This window comes from Bufo gargarizans, chromosome 3 (assembly GCF_014858855.1).
Source record: "Bufo gargarizans isolate SCDJY-AF-19 chromosome 3, ASM1485885v1, whole genome shotgun sequence".
Taxonomy (NCBI): domain Eukaryota; kingdom Metazoa; phylum Chordata; class Amphibia; order Anura; family Bufonidae; genus Bufo; species Bufo gargarizans.
In genome coordinates this window covers 381,699,797-381,717,889 of record NC_058082.1, presented here as the reverse complement: position 1 = coordinate 381,717,889, position 18,093 = coordinate 381,699,797, and the positions used below count along the sequence as shown (strand labels likewise).

Below are 18,093 nucleotides of genomic sequence, written 5' to 3'. Positions count from 1 at the left end.
CTAATTTTTTTAGAAGGACCTGTATAATGGGAGTCAAAGAATGTTTCGCATCCATTTTATTGGATTTTTTTTCCCCTTTCAAGATGGATTCCCTTGACAAAGACTGTGTATCCTCTGTAGGTTGGAATATACAAGTTTTTTTTAGGATAACCCCTTTTCACAAACTTTTAACCCATAGTAACCAATCTGTCCTCCTAAGTAATTGTCCTTAACAATCCTTTTAACCATGAGCATTTGGCTAAAAGGTTAAGTCTTAACATTGCTTTTGGATGACTAATATAACGTAATGTATTTTTACAAGAACATCCAAGATCTGAATTTCTCGATCTGAAGCTACTAGCGTAAACTTTACCCCAGGGTCTATGTTGTTGAGAAAGATCTCAACTTCAAGCTCAGATTTAGTCTCTGTCTAAAGTAGGAAGACGTGTATGTAGCACCACAATCCAAGTATTTGTCTGAAGTGGTGGCTCATATAGACATCTCTCCTCAAGGCTGGACATAAAAATGTTTGCATAACATGGCGCTACGTTTTGAACCCATCACGGTTCCGCGTAGCTGAATGTAAAAATCGTCCTGGAACAAAATAATTACAGGTGAGTATTTCCAACATAGAAATTAAAAATTTCCGACACTCTATAGAATATGTGGAACTAGCAATACATTCCCAAACTGCCTCAATACCTCCTGTATGTGAGATGGAGGTGTATAAACTCACCACGTCAAAAGATGCTAGGGGACATTGTCCTCCCATAACATGTTATCCTATCAAATTTAGAAAATGTTTAGCGTCTCATATGTAGGACTTGGCCGAACTCCCAAACGTCAACAGAACTTTGTCAATAAATATTGCCATCCGTGAGCACAACGATCCTATACCTGAGACAATCGGGCAGCCCGGTGGGGCAACCAGAGACTTATGTATTTTGGGTAATAGATGTAGTATGGGTGTTCTGGGATGCTCCACATATAAAAATGATCATTGATAAACCCATTGTTTCTATCTGTATCTAGTAATACCCAAATGAGTCTTAGGCTACTTTCACACTAGCGTTCGGGCGGATCCGTTCTGAACGGATCCGCTCATAATAATGCAGACGGAGGCTCCGTTCAGAACGGATCCGTCTGCATTATTTTTAGCATAGAACAGCTAAGTGTGAAAATAGCCTAGTACGGATCCGTCCAGACTTTCAATGTAAAGTCAATGGGGGACGGATCCGCTTGAAGATTGAGCCACATTGTGGCATCTTCAAACGGATCCGTCCCCATTGACTTACATTGAAAGTCTGGACGGATTCGCACGCCTCCGCACGGCCAGCCGGACACCCGAACGCTGCAAGCAGCGTTCAGCTGTCCGCCTGTCCGTGCGGAGGCGAGCGGAGCGGAGGCTGAACGCCGCCAGACTGATGCAGTCTGAGCGGATCCGCCTCCATTCAGACTGCATCAGGGCTGGACGGCTGCGTTCGGGTCCGCTCGTGAGCTCCTTCAAACGGAGCTCACGAGCGGAAACCCGAACGCTAGTGTGAAAGTAGCCTAAGGAATAAAAAATTTGGGTCCCCAGTCATTCTACGATGCACATTTGTGTCACTTAGTTGTCTAGTAATTTCTTTTACATAATCGCTAGTTTTCATGACAACCATGGCTCCATCCTTACCCGCCGACTTGATAGTCAGATCAGGGTTATTGGAAAGTTCCATAAGAGCCCTGGTTTCTAAAGCAGATAAATTCATTCTGTGTGTTCTCACTCACACTTAATGACTTTAGCTACTCTAGGTCAAACCTTACAACATTAATACATGTGTTCACAGCCACATGACTAATCTGATGCACAAAATCACTTTTAGTAAATAACTGTAAATCTTCAAGTCGACGTTCAGAGTTATACACTGCCTGGCCCAAAAAAGTTGCCACCTGGATTTAACTAAGCAAATGGTTATGAGCCTCCTATTGGATAATTACTGCATGGGTGATTATCTTTCGGCTGGCAAGTTATTTAACCCCAACTGGTGCAATGAGTTGCTTCTCATTTCTTAAACAACCATGTCGAAAGACACATCTCGTGGTTGTGGAAAATATGCTAGTCTGTTTGAGAAGGGTCAAATCATTGGCATGCATCAAGCAGAGAAAACATCTAAGGAGATTGCAGAAACTACTAAAATTGGGTTAAGAACTGTCTAACGCATTATTTAAAAACTCAAAGGATAGTGAGGACCCATCGTATTCTCGGAAGAAATGTCGGTGGAAAAATCCTGAATGATCGTGATCGGCGATCTCTTAAACGTTTGAAATCGAATCCAAGAAAAACAGTAGAACCCAGGGCTATGTTTAATAGTGACAGAGCATTTCCACACGCACAATGCGAAGGGAACTCAAGGGATTGGGACTGAACAGCTGTGTAGCTGTAAGAAAACCACTAATCAGTGAGGCAAACCAGAAAAAAAGCTTCAATTTGCTCAGGAGCATAAAGATTGGACTCTGGAGCAATGGAAAGTCATGTGGTCATATTTACCCTGTTCCAGAGTGGGCGCAGCAGGGTAAGAGAAGCAGATGAAGTGATGCAATCATCATGCCTAGTGCCTACTGTACTATCCTGTGGGGGCAATGCTATGATCTGGGGTTGCTGCAGTTGGTCAGGTCTAGGTTCAGCAACAGTATGTGCTCCAAGAATGAGGTCAGCTGACTACCTGAATGACCAGGTTATTCCATCAATGGATTTGTTCTTCCCTGATGGCACGGGCATATTCCAAGTTGAGAATGCCAGGATTCATCGGGCTCAAATTGTGAGTGTGGTTCAGGGAGAATGAGACATAATTTTCACACATGGATTGGCCACCACAGAGTCCAGACCTTAAACCCATTGAGAATTATTATTTTTCTTTTTTGTGGCGACTTTTTTTTTGGGGGGGGACAGGCAGTGTATGTAGACTGCATTACAGAAGTGGTCTATTTATCAAACATCACTTTTAATTTAATGAATCTAAACCTGTGTATATTCAGTTCCAGCAGGAACCAGTCCGTATCATGAGAAGGGCAAAAAGATGACCCTTTCTCGCAAAACCGTTGTTTGTATGGGTGTAAGGACAGAAGATGAGATATTTACCAATATTGTTTCTTTCTGAGATTCCGTTGTGGTTTCAAATACTTATTTTTATATTTTTCCGCCATTTTTGCTGCCTTCCCTTTTCGTCTGGTCCGGTTGGATCAGATGTAGCATTGTCCCATTCTCTTGGGTCTTGTCGTGACCCGGTTTGTGTTTCTAATGTCCCCTCTTTAATTTTTTATTTCTATGTTGGAAATAATACTCACCTGTAATTTTTTGTTCCAGGACCATTTTTACATTCAGCTACGTGGAACCGCATTGAGTTCAAACATGGTGCCAAATTATGCAAACTTTTATGTCCAGCCTTGAGGAGAGACACGTCTGTGAGCCACTACTTTAGACAAGTACTGGGGTGGTGCTACATAGATGTCTTCCTACTTTGGACAGGGACTAAATCTGAGCTTGATGAAGTTAAGATCTTTCTTAACCCCTTAAGGACCGGGCTAATTTTCACCTTAAAGACCTGGCTATTTTTTTCAGATCTGACCAGTGTCGCTTTGTGTGAATAACTAACTTTAAAACGCTTTTACTTATCCAGGCCATTCTGAGATTCTTTTTTCGTCACATATTGTACTTCATGACACTGGTAAAATGGAGTAAAAAAAATGCATTTTTAATTATAAAATACCAAATTTTACCCAATTTTGAAAAAATTAGCAAAATTCTAAGTTTCAATTGCTCTACTTTTTATAATACATAGTAATACCTCCAAAAATAGTTATTACTTTACATTCTCCATATGTCTACTTCATGTTAGGATCATTTTGGGAATTACATTTTATTTTTTGTGAATGTTACAAAGCTCATAAGTTTTAAAAGCAAATCTTGAAATTTTTCAGAAATTAAGGACCAGTTCAGGTCTGAAGTCACTTTGTGAGGCTTGCATAATAGAAACTACACCCATCAAAGCATAAACTGATTTTACTAATGTTGTTAACCCTTTAGGTGTTCCACAAGAGTTGATGGCAAATGGAGATAACATTTCAGATGTTAGATTTTTATTATTTTTGGCAAATTTTCAATTCCATTTTTTCCAGTAACAAAGCAAGGGTTAACAGCCAAACAAAACTTAATATTTATTGCCCTGATTCTTTAGTTTGCAGAAACACCCCATATGTGGCAGTAAATTACTGTACGGGCACATGGTAGGGCGTCGAGGGGGAAAAGTGCGCCGTGTTTTTTTTTTTTTTTTTTTTTTTTTTTTTTTTTTTTTTTTTCTTCCTCTTTTTCTTCCATTTGCCATAAACTGTTGAGTAACACCTAAAGGGTTAATAAAGTTTGGAAAATAAGTTTTGAATACCTTGAGGGGTGTAGTTTCTTAGATGGGGTCACTTTTATTGAGTTTCTACTCTAGGGGTGCATCAGGGGTTCTTCAAATGGGACATGGTGCAAAAAAAGGCCACCAAAATCTGCCTTTAAGAAACCATATGACGTTTCTTTCCTTCTGCACCCTGCTATTTGGTCATACGCCAGTTTACGACCACATATGGGGTGTTTCTGTAAACTGCACAATCGGGGTAATAAATATTAAGTTTTGATTGGCTGACGCTTGATTTGTTACTGGAAAAAATGGATTAAATTTTTTGACAGTGTTAATCTGAGGGGTTAGGTCATGGGGTATTTTTATAGCACAGAGTCTTACGGACACGGCAATACCTAATAGGTGTTTGTATTTTTTGTTTTTACAAAATATTTTGGAGAATATTTTTTGTTTTAAGTCTGAGAACGATCCAGGCACATCCAGTTCTATGAGGACTGCCTCATAGAACTGGAGGAATTTCCCTGTGTTGCCAGCGGTCTGGGACAGCACAAGAGTTGTAAAAGGCAACCTGTACCAAGTAGACCGCAAATTTTTTGTACCATGCATGGGTTTTGCACATGGCATTATATGGCTTGAGGACTTGATCAGAGAGATCAACTCCTCCCCCACATACCGATTGTAATCGACTATACAATGAGGCTCGAGGACTGTTGCTGCAGTACCTTGGACAGGGGTGATGCCGTTACCGTGAATTGTGGATAGTACAGGGACATCCCTCTTGTCCTTATATCTGACCAGCAACAGGTTTCCACAGGTAAGGGCACGGGTCTCACCCCTGGGATGGGTACCTGGAGGGGGTTGGTAGGGAGGCCGCATTTATCTTTCCACACTGTCCCACAAGCAGACATGGATCTGGCGGCGAGGGACTGGAACAAGGGTATACTAGTATAAATGTTATCCACGTACAGGTGGTAACACTTATCTAGCAGTGGATGCATACGGTCCCACACAAGTTTCCTGCTAACACCCAGAGTGGGGGGTCATGGCCATACTGTAAAGTGTGGTCTGGTAGAGGACATCCTCACTCCAGTAATGCCTGACACTGTCCCAAAACGTCCTCATCTCGGCTGCACTGACCGGAGTCCAGCCACCGGCCCTAGCCAAAAAGGTGTTGAGCAATGAACTGTTGAGTGAACACGTTTGTTTGCTCCACCATCAGATTCACAAAGTGGTCACTAAAAAAAAAAACTAAAATAGTCATTCAGTGAAGCCCACTGTGGGAATCTGGATTCCTGCTTGGCCAACAAAATCAGGAATCGCAGGCTTAAAATACTGGGGTATACAATGCAAGTTCATCGGTAGGGGGCTCCAGTGGCCTTAACTGGTGGGCCGTAAAACTAGTACGAGCCCCAGAGCTTCTTGTACTAGTGTTGGCCACAGGGTCCCTGGCATGGCGGTCATCTTGCTCCGCCGCCTTGGGGCCTCATCGCTAGATGAGGAGGACGCGGATGACAAAAGGAAAGTGGGGTCGTCCTCGGAGGCAAGCTGGGCGTATGCCGCCTTGGCCGAGAACATCTGGCTGGCCATAGGGGAGTGTGTGTGTGTGTGCATGTGTGGAAATCTTTATTTAGTGTGGGGAGGGGCATGGGTGTTTGTGTACTTATCCGTAAAACTTACAGGGAATTTTTTTTTAAAAGACCAAAAAATTTGAAAATAAAATGCGCTGGCCGGACGCTAAGAGTGCCAAAAAAAAAAAAGCCGCCCCAAAGAAATGTGTGGGTGGGATAGGAGGGCAAGCTGCAGCACCCCTGGGGGGTCTAGGGTCACACAGCTGTGCTGTGGACCCCAGACACCAGATTAAGGTGATGATGCAACAATTAAATATTTTTATTAATTTTTTACCACTAAACTTTCCCTGACTATCCCTGCCTAACCTAACCTGTCCCTAACCTTTCCTTAAATACCTTTTAGTGCCAGATGGCACTGTGGAGGCTCAGAAGGGGTTGCTGGGCACAGATGCGATGCAGGCTCCTCTCTCCTCGCTCCTGGATGAGGAGAGGGCTCATGCCCGCCCCTGCAGCCAATCAGAAACTATCCTGAGAGGTGATGTCACCATAACCTCTCAGGATCACAATCGGTGGTGTATTATCACACCACCGATCACCTTCCTGTTCCGGGTTATTGGGTCACCAGAGACCCGAATAACCCAGAAACGCAACAAACCACAGGTTTGAATTGACCTGCTTTTTGCCGCGATCACAGATATGGGGGCGGTCACAGGTAAGTCATGTGTCCCCAACAGTTTAATAACATAGACCCTGAGGTTAAGTTTCTGCTAGTAGCTTCAGATCGAGAAATTCAGTTATTGGATGTTCTGGTGAAAAGTGGGTCTACATTTAAGCACTGACTTGCATGTGAAAGCAACCGATATAAATGCATTTATGTTTTAATAGTAGTCATCCAAAAGCAATGTTAAGATCTTTACTTCTTAGCCAAATGCTCAAGGTCAAAAGGATTAAGTACAATGACTTGGTAGAGGACAGATTGGTTACTATGGGTTTGAAGTTTGTGAAAAGGGTGTTAACCTAAAAAAACTTTTATATTCCAACCTACAGAGGATACAGTCTTTTGTCGAGGGAATCCCTCTTGAAGGGGGAAAACCTGAATAATATGGATGCGAAGCTTATTCCCTTTGACTCCCATTATACATCTTTGAGTACTAAAATAAGTGATGTCCTGAGGAAACTCTGGCCAATCCTTGGCAGTAACTTTAGACGCATACCAGAGTTTAATGTTCCCCCAGCTAAAGTCCTTTAGACATACACAGAACTTGAGAGATCGGTTGGTTATGGAGGACATGGGTATTATGAAACAAAAGTTTAGTTTATTTTGGTTCCCCCTGTTATAACTGTGTGAATTGTCGTCTGATGTTGAGAGGACCTACATTCACACATTTAGGTGCAGGGGCTGATTTCACTATTGAACATTATCTTACCTGTGATTCAGCCGATGTAATATACTTGAATGTCCATGCCACCTGTTATGTAGGTGAGATGACATGGGACGTTAAAACCAGACTCAACCAGCACAGGTACACTATTCATGAGAAGAGGCTAGACTTACTGAATCTAAACACTTCACTGAAGCGAAACATACTGAAAGGAATTTACGTTTTCGTATCATTGATCAGGTACCCATACTGAGACGTGGGGGGGATCACGTTGCTATCCTTAAAAGGGAACTTTTTTGGATCTATAAACTACAAACATTGAAACCTAAGGGTCTGAATGTGGAATTTAGAGTGGTTTAACTCGCAAAGCTCTTACTTGATGCCCCCATACCTTTTGGACTGTAGATAAAGACCAGTGCTTCTATTGTTAAATATTAATTTCCTCTTTGCTCTTGACCGTTAATCCCTGTTCTCTCTGAAGCCTGCTGTGACGTTAGGGGTCGGGAACGTGGACATTAATCATGCCCTCGCATTGGATCCCAATGTTGTGGAGATGCGGCCAACAACCTCTGTTGGGAGCTTTAGCGCCTCCCCATTGAATGTCCAAAGGCTTTCAGTTTTAGAATACTGGAGATAATCTATCGCGTTACATATCTGCTACCCATGTTTGTTGTCACTTGGTCGCTATGGCCACCAATCATGTGATTTCATCGCATGAGCAATGAGTATTTGCGGCATGCGAACTCCAAGTCTGTTTTGGGCATTTGCATGTGAGAGTGTGTGAACACTATCGAATTCTGTCGTAAACTTTAGGTAGCCAGCGCATGCGCACTGGCAATCAATGCACGCCACCGGCTAACCACATGAAGTTTCAATATGTAGGGTGCGCGACTCACATCTGTAATTATTGATTTATTATTTTACACATGGGCACAATTATCAATTTGGAGGGTTAACTCTACTATATTTCTCACTTGATCATGTTTATACATGTATTCCACATGAATTTAGGACACTTCATTGTATCATGTATTCTCACCAGAACATTATTTTGAATATATATTACTAATCACATTAATTTGATGTTATCGATTAATGATCATGCACAACACTTGAAACATTGTACTTGGTGTAGTAAAGGATCCACTTTTCTTCATTTAAGTCCGGAGTGCCGCCTTGTGCTTTTCTATACGAATATATATATATATTAATATATATATATATATATATATATATATATATATATATATATATATATATATATATATATATATATATACACATATATATTCATATTCTTATTGCTTGAGAGGTCCTGTGATTGGACTGAAACATTGCATGGACATGAGCTCATAAACCCTATTTTTGCACTTCAAACTTTGTAGGGGTGCTGTGGATTCTTTGATATATTCTGCATACTTGATCAAGACTGCAAGCACCCACTTGTTTTGGAAATTTAAAGGAGTGCTACAGATATAGATAGATGTGTAAAGGATAAGTATATCCTTTCAACAACAATATTTTTTTTTTTTATATATATATTCTGCAATAGAGATGAACGAAGTATTGAAAATTTTGATTCGGCTGCTTTACCAAATTTTACAATAAAATTCACTTTGTGACTAATTACTTTGTCATGAAGCACATTTCTTTATAAATAGTGGGTGTAATGACAGAGCTGCGACCCACGTCATTGTACCCCTCAGATGCTGCGTTCACAGCTGTTTGCGGGATCTGACAGCAATAATAGTGTAAAATAAATTTGAAAAAAAATAATAATCATACTTTCATGCTCCGTTTGATCGTGAAGAGTCGGCCACCGCCCTCTTAATTAAAAATCTAGTCCTCATCACATCGGCCAGTGTGGTGACGTCATAAGTCACTCCTTATGGGTTTTCGTGTGAGATCTTTAATCAAGATGGCGGACGGCTATTTACACTCAAATGGAGGAGGTAAGTATTTTATTTACCACCATTCATGGCAAATGCTTTTATTCGATCTGTGTGCTTGCTTTATGGATATGCACCTGTGACCATGAATGTGCTAGTCTAAATTTTCTTGTATATATTCAGGGTAGCGGCCTCTTTTAGACTAAGCAACGCCAATCTGCCTGGGTCTTCTTAGCAGAGTATAAATATAGCTGGTTCCTACACTGCCCTAAATTAATGTAGGCTTAGGTAAGTTCAAGAGAGGCAGTTCTGTTAGTGTTAAGTACCCATTAGCAAAAGCCACCTTGACGCCTGGTAGATGGGCCTGACACACATTTACATCATTTACATTAGGTGTAATACCACTTTATTTTTGAATGATTGTGAAATGTTGTGCAGCCATGCTTTTATTAGTTCTGTTTTCCTTTTGTTTGTTTTTTACTGCCATTTATGTAAAATAGATTTGCTACCATGAAGCAAAAATTAAACTTTTCTCGCGGCGAATCAAATTTTCCCTGAAATTCACATCGCTTCACTTTAACACTATTCTCAATCATCAAGTATTGAATTGTAGGATCCACATATGTACAGAATGGAGATCCTCTGTCCTACCCAGTGAGGGAGCCATCTCTCCTTTCCATGCCTGGATGCTGCAGGCACTGTGAGCTGTCTATTTGTATGTGAGTTGGGCTACTTTCATACTCGCGTTTTGGCTTTCCGATTGTGAGATCCGTCATGGGCTCTCACAAACGGTCCTAATGCATTCTGATTAGAAAAGGATCTGCTCAGAATGCATCAGTTTGCCTCTGATCAGTCTCCATTCCGCTCTGGAGGCGGACACAAACGCTGCCTGCAGAGTTTTGCATTCCGCTTGACAAAACTGAGCCAAACGGATCCATCCTGGCACACAATGTAAGTCGATGGGGGTGGATCAGTTTTCTCTGATACAATCTGGCACGATAGAAACCGGATCAGTCTCCCATTGGCTTTCAATAGAGTTCATGACTGATCAGTCTTGGCTATTTTACAGATAATATAAATGGATCTGTTCATGACGGATGCATGTGGTTGTATTATTGTAATGGATCCGTTTTTGCAGATCATGACTAATCCGCCCAAACGAGAGTATGAAAGTAGCCCAGAGAAACTGCTTAATGCATCCTGTTCTAAAGATACGTGCAAGTCTCACCTCTATGGCCTACATCTAATATATAAAGCTGTGTGTGTATGTCCGCTAAATGAATCCGCACTGTTGCATTTACAATAACGAAATTTGGCACACAGTTACATCAGGTGTCTGGGAAGGTTGTAGACCAGGTCTCTGCTCTCTAGGACATACCGTTCCTGAGATATAGTCCCAAAAATGCATTAGCCAATAGAAGTTTGGTCACATGACCCTTATTAGCCAATAGAAGCTCGCAGGTCCTCCAGTCTCCACATAGTTTTACTCCAGTTTTTCCATAACAACTCAGCCATTTATCTTCACTGCTGTAGGAGAGCTTTAAGGAAATCTGTTACCAGGATAATCGCTATTGCAGTAAAGCCATGGCCTAATAGCACTTAGTACCTTATTTCAAGATGTGCCTTTGTTCCAGCAATAGATGTCTTTATCCTCTGAAAATCCAGTTTATTTGATATGCAAATGAGCCTGTAAGGTGCCTAGAGGGACTTCACTCTTGCAGGAAGGAGCCCAGACACTCCCCCTGCCACAATGTGTCCACCCTCAAAAGACTTGAATCCCTGCCCCCAGGTCCCGCTAAGCCATGCCCCTGTTCTGGGTAGGCCAAGCCCCTTCCCACTCCTGAGCCAACGGGGATTGAAAAAAATGAAGTTAAAAATCAACTTTTAGGTCCTGCTAAGCCATGCCCCTGATCGCTCTAGGCCATGCCCCCTCCACTCCTCGCCTGAAAGGGATTGAAAAAATGAAGGTAAAAATCAACTTCTGTCAGCTGCAGGGGTGGGAGGGAGGGTGATTTTTATTTTCTATTTTTTTTTTCTCCCTGCAGCTCATACTCTGACAGTACAGTGCTGCTGTTATAGAGTGAGCTTTTCAAAAGAACACGCCCCCGATCCAGTAAAGGCCACTGTTAAGGGGGCGGGCCCTTGTGGAGGTCACTGTCAAGGGGGTGGTATGATGTGAAAGTCACTGTTAAAGGGGAAGGCTGCTGTAAAGGTCAAAGTTAAGCGGGTGGGCTGCTGTGGAGGTCCAATTTTAAGGGACGGGGCACTGTGGTAGTGACACAAACACTAAATGAAATAGATTAAATATACCGAAGCGAAGCCGGGTCCATAGTTTCCTATATTTTTTGCATGTTATATAAATGTGCTATAAATGTCTGAGAGTAACCCTTAAGTGTGGATATTATGGACCGATAGCCGTTTAGATAATGCCATTCTGTTCATATTTTTGCTGATTTTAGTTTTGGTGAACTTTTTTATTTAATATATATTTATCTAGAGCTCCCTTACAAACTCACACCTGTCTGTGGGCGGTATCTAGCATTGCAGTTCATATCACTGAAGTGAATGCAATAAGATGCCCATTGACACTACTAGCACCGTATCTGATTTTAAAAATGAAAAATAAAATTGTTTTAATCCTGGTCAACCTCCTAAATATTGTAACAAAAACAAATATACGCCCTAATCTATTGCTACTCAAAAAGTAAATAACCAGCATAAGCCTATGGTAAAAGACCATGATGCAAAACCTACAATTGACTACCAGACCGCTTATAAATTAATGTCATTTTATTACATGATTACACAAGCGGTCTGGTAGTCATTTGTAGGTTTTGTCTCTAAAATATTGAATCTGACACAAATATTCATAATGTCTCTTTTCAGTCCTATTCTCAGTTGGTAGGAATTTATGAAGAAGACTTCAGAGAAGAAGAAGAAATTGACCTTCTACACTGTGCTCTAACCCTTGCTCTCATTGAAGATCGCTTTGAGCTTGGCTTGGGTTTTCCTGAGGAAGTGGAAATCGTGTTGGGAGAATGTAGTGATTCTGAGTGAGGTTCTCCTTTCAGCCTGCATTTTTGATGTGTGTTTTCTTTTTTCTTTTTTTTTCCACTTCTGGCAAATTTGGGGATTTACTAATACATGGGCACTTACTAATGTACTGTTGTTCAAATTGCCTTATTTGCTGTCTTGTTTCCATGGTTATGACCGCCCTACAATCCAGCGGTGGTTGTGCTTGCAAACTATAGGAAACTGCTGGCCTCTGGTGGCCAAGACTGTGGGAGTGCACATAGGCTACTGCTTTTTTCTATAGTGTGAAATCATGTCCGCTGCTGGATTGCATGGTGGTTATAACTAGGGATGAGCAAATCTACTTTAGATGAAACATCCGAAGTCTATTCGCATAAAACTTCGTTCCATTACTGTAAGAAGCAGGAGCTCCGTACAGTATTAGAATGTATTTGCTCCGATGAGCCGAAGTTATTGCTTTGCAAAGTTTTGCAAGACTTTGCATAACAACTTCATAAATTTGTACAGTAAAAAAACATTTCCCGAACTCTGGTTTGGGGCCAAGTGGTCCCTTGGAACCAAACCAGAGTTCAGGGAAAAAAAATTCCTGTACAAATTTATGAAGTTATTACGCGAAGTCTTACGAGACAGAGCCAATACACTATAACCGTACGGAGCACCTGCTCCGTACAGTATTGGAACAAAGTTTTATGGGAATGTACTTCGGATTTGCTCATCCATAGTCATAACCGTGGAAACGAGACTTGTATAATGTGATGGAAAAATTTATCAAGCCAGCAAAGGAGGTAAAATTAGACCATCACAATACATTAGTAAGTGCCTTGTATTAACTTCCTCTACATAATGTTTGCTGAAGTGACATAACCCATTGTTTGTTTTTTGAAAGCTATTTAAAAAACCTTTTTATGATTGTTATAACAATAAAGTTTTGTGTATGTTTCTTATTTCAAGCTGAGGAACATATGTACTCTGACACTTTCCCACCCTCCCACAGATTACTAGAATGAATGACTGCTGTGCTTACTTTATGAACCATACTTTGCTTTACAGGTATTGGAATGTATGCTTGCTTTGAGTTATTCCTTGTGTGCATGTTTAAATGATGCTGTGAATGCATGCCTCTGGTTTGACTATACTATACAAAAAATAAAAAACGCACAAAAGGAAGTGGTAGATGTCTGACCAATTGAAGTCTATAGACCAGGGATGCCCAAGCTGCGGGTCTCCAGCTGTTGCAAAAATACAACTACCAGCATTCCTGGACAGCCTACAGCTATTAGGGCATGTTGGGAGTTGTAGTTTTGCAACAGTTGGAGGGCTGCGGATTGAACATCCCTGCTATAGACCTACACGATGGGAGTTCTAGGAATGTTGTCCAAAGGATGCTCAGCAAAAAAAGGTGTGGACCCAAATTTACTAGTGTGATTTTTCCTCAAAGCGTGTTAGTATACCATTTTTGTGACTCATTTAATTTTTTTTTGCCAGGCATACATGGCCCCTTCAAATTATACCTCTTGAGGAGGTCACAAATGGGTTTTAGTGGTGGTTTTTGTGGGGGTTTTTGTGGTAACTTAGTCTTTTAACAAAATCTACGGGTTAAATTTAAAGCAGGACAAATTAGCATTTTTATTAGGTGGTGTTTTGAGTTTTTCCTTTTTAAATCACGACATGCTAAAGTTTTGTTTTTTAAACCTAATCTCTTCTGGCATTTTCCCATTATAAAGTGGTTAACGTGTTAGAAAATTGCTTCTCTTTGTAATAAAAATGCAGTTAGGAAAAAAATACAAATGATATGTATTTAAAGTAATTTAAAAAAATTGTAACTATGGAAAATTGGTTGACCTTCGGTTCTAATTAAGATGCTTGCCTAGCTTAAGTTCTTGTAAAAGGACAGCAGCTTTACCCGCTTTGTTTATGAATAGTGCCCGTGTTCCCCTACCCTTATCAACTCTGGGACTGTTGATGGCAGAGCGCTTATAATTGGATATATCCCTACAGTCCCACAGAGCTGAATGAAGTGGTAGAATCAATCCAATCAAAGGGCGTGGGGGGAGGGAGAACAACACAGGTCCCTGGGGTAGTGTGTACACAGATGTAGCCGAGTTAAACTTAATCGTGAACGCTTCAAGTAAAGAATGGAAAGAAAATGTTAAATGGCTTTTCAATAGATTTCAGTGTTTTTTGTCATGAGTCAATTGGAAATGTATGGAAAATTTATAGTATATCATGAAAGTAGGGTATTTAAATAGACGCATGCAATGGTTTTCATAATCTCAAATTTGAGACAAAAGCCAACAGTGGTGGGTATCCCCCCCCCCCCCCACCCCAAAAAAAATAAAAAATTGAATAAAAATAATTCTCAAAAACGTGGATATTATATTATCCCCTGTTTACTGTAGTGGTGTAGGTGCGGTAATCAGTAGGACTCACCCGGTCTTAAAAATTGTAGCCAATTTACCATAAATGATAGGCACTCTCCATCTAGAACCACTATGTAAATATACTTTTATTAAAACGCGTCATACACCTAAAGATGAAGACAAATTCAAAAAAATAAAAATTGGCCCCCTAAAAAATTTATGGTAGCATGTGGTTGGGAGTCTACTCTTTAACCACTACAGGACCGCCGCATGCAGGGATGCGTCCCGGCCGGCTGCCCTGAAATTCCTCCTGGACACGAGATTTCGGGCAGAGCCGGCCTGCGCATTGCGGGCCGGCAAAAGTTAAAGTAGTATTTCGTCACCAGCCTGCCAGCCAATGATCATTGCTGGTAGGCTGGTGATTTTCAAAGAAACTAATCACAAGCCATATAACACCTTATATTTATAAATATAAGGTGTTAAATGGCTTCTGCTCCTCTGCTGGTCCTTTTCGTCGGTTGGTCCAGCAGAGGAGCACAGTTCAGTGAGTACACCAAACAGCACACTTGGCCCCCAGATCACCCCCATCACCCCAATTAACCCCTTGATCACCCCTGTCAATCACCTAGTGAAAGGGAAAAAAAGTGATCAGTGTGAACTGTCACTTTTTTTTTTTCCACTAGTATTCACGGTTAGGTTTAGGATAGTTTAGGCCCCTTTGTTAGGCGGTTAGCGCCCAGCCCACCGCACTGCAGTCACTGATTCGCTGATTAGCGTATCGCTAATCGGCATTTGTACTTTTATAGTATCTGTAACTAATCAGAACTGATCAGTCAGATCTATAATAGTATTAGTGTCACCTTAGCTCGCCCTCCACCGAAAACGCAGTGTTTGCCCGATCAGGCCTGATCGGTTGCCCACACGTGCATTCACCTACGCCCGCCCTGCCGCAGTGACAACATTTTTTTTATTTTTTTGTTCACTGCACAATCGCTTTCCAAGCGCTGCGGCGATAAAAAAAAAATCAGTTTTGATATTTTTATCAATCACAGCGGCCTCTGGTACTTCGCTAGCCTCTCATTTGTAAGACGGGCTTGCTTTTTTTTCTTGGGTACTCTCAGGGAATACCCCCTAAATGTAGTTGTCTGTCTAAATGGCAAATAAGGGGTATTCTTCTGAAGAGGCCTACAGGCTTCTGACTCAGTCGGATGAGGAATGGGAACCTTCATCTGACGAATCCAGCGGGTCAGAATACGAACCTGTAGAAAGCAGTGGCACTGTGACCCAAAATTCGGATGAGGAGGTTGAGGTCCCTGATAGCACCAGGCGTACCCGGCCCCGTGTTGCTAGACCACAGGTTGCGCAGGATCTGCTTCAAGGGCAGCAGAGTGGGGCTGGCGCTTTCTGATTTACGTGGTGAGGCATACACCAGCAGCGCACCCCATCCTGGACCTAGTACCAGCAGTGCCGTACAACATGGGGAAGTGGTGAGCACCAGAAGGGCAGTTGAAGCTGGTACGGTGGCACGTGCATTAGTTCCCCCGTCGCAGCCACCGCACAGACAGGCCCCTAGAGTCCCTGAGGTGCTGGCAAATCCTGATGGGCAGCCCCCAACTTCAGCCGCACCAGTAGTTCCCCATTTCACCGCCCAGTCTGGAGTTCGGGTTGAGACAGCTTAGATCGGTTCGGCACTTTTCTTTTTTTTTTTTTAGCTGTTTTTGACTGCGGAGCTGTTGGACTTAGTCGTGGCAGAAACAAATCGATATGCCACTCAATTTATAGCCGCCAACCCGGGAAGCTTTTATGCCCAGTCTTTCCGGTTGAAACCCGTCCAAGTTTCCGAAATTAAAACTTTTCTGGGCCTAACAAAAAAGCATGAATTGCGGTCATATTGGTCCACGAACTCAATTCATCACATGCCCATGTTCTCTGCTGCCAAGTCCAGGACACTATTTGAGACCATCCTGCGTTTCCTGCACTTTAGTGACAACAGCACCTCTCGTCCCAGAGGCCACCCAGCTTTTGACCGGCTCCACAAAATTCGGCCCCTCATAGACCACTAACACCAAATTTGCAGATTTGTATACCCCTGAGCAAAACATCTGCGTAGACGAGTCCCTTATACATTTTACCGGGCGCCTTGGCTTAAAGCAATACATCCCAAGCAAGCGCGCCTGGTATGGGATCAAATTGTATTAGCTCTGTGAAAGGGCCACAAGCTATACGCACAAATTTTGTGTCTGAGGGTAAAGATCAGACCCTGGAGCCGGTCGGTTCCCCTGACTACCTGGGGAGCAGTGGAAAGACAGCCTGGGACTTGGTGTCACCCTTATTTGGCAAGGGGTACCAAACCTTATGTGCACAATTTCTACACAAGTGTGCCCCTCTTCCGGCATTTGTTTTTAGAACAGATTGGCTGCTGTGGCACCACGCGACCTAGTCGCCGGGGCTTCCCCCAACGGCTCGTTACCACCCGTCTTGCAAAGGCCTTGTGTATCGAAGAACTGCTCGTGGTGAAATGGAGAGACAAGCGTGACGTTTACATGCTCTCCTCCAGTCACGCCGACACGGCAATCCAAATTGAACGAGCAACCAGTGTCATTGAATAGCCCCCCTGTGTCCATGACTATAATTCGCTCATGGGAGGGGTGGACTTCAATGACCAGATGTTGGCTACCTATTTACTTTCCCGCAGAACCGGACACTGGTATAAGGTGTCTGTATATTTGATTCAATTGGCTGTATATAATAGTTTTGTTCTCTACAGTAAGGCTGGGAGAACAGGATCCTTCCTCAAATTTCAGGAAGATATCATCGAGAACCTCCTGTATCAAGGAGGTTCCGTGGCCCCAACCACCAGTGTAGTGAGCAGTCTACACGAGCGACATTTCCCCAGTGTCGTTGCCGGTACCTCAAACCAACCGCCACCCCGAAAAATATGTAATGTCTGTAGCAGGAGTAGAATAAGGCGTGACACCCCCCATTTCTGTCCTGACTGCCCTGACCACCCTGCCCTATGCTTAGGGGAGTGTTTCTGGAAGTACCACACACAGGTACACTTAGCATAGGGATTGCATCTCACAGGACAGGCACACAGGGCTATTAGGGCCCATTCACACAGAGCTGCTGCAAACCTCTCCTTTCACCTGGGACAAAGTGCATAATGTACTTCGCCACATCTCTGAGCGATTTGCGATTTGCACATTGTCTCATGGGGAAGGATAGGTTTGTCCTATAAAAGGTCAAAAAAGCAAAACAAAAAAAATCACTGGTAAGTAAAAAAGTTAATGTTCTGTTCAAATGTTATTATAAAGTTCATGTTAATAAATGTATTGTGTTGCGGCCTGTTTTTTCCTTTTTTTTTTTTTTTTACCTTCTAGGTGGACTAACCGATCGACCATCTGCAGCACTGATGTGCATTCTGACAAAGCATTGCGCTGCTGTCAGATTACACAAGTCTGTGTATGCGGCGCGGCAAGACAAGATTTCTCCTCTGCAGTAAA

At 42.3% G+C, this 18,093-nt stretch overlaps 1 protein-coding gene across 1 annotated transcript in view; it reads left to right on the top strand.

Moving 5' to 3' along the window:
- LOC122932209 (probable E3 ubiquitin-protein ligase makorin-2) overlaps window positions 1-12,592 on the top strand; it is a 185,119-nt gene extending 172,527 nt beyond the window's left edge. Inside the window, exon 8 of the mRNA XM_044286495.1 lies at window positions 12,084-12,592. Coding sequence (XP_044142430.1) covers window positions 12,084-12,254 — 171 coding nt within the window. The 3' untranslated portion in view covers window positions 12,255-12,592. The remainder of the gene's footprint in view (window positions 1-12,083) is intronic.
- The last annotated feature ends 5,501 nt before the right edge of the window (window positions 12,593-18,093 follow it).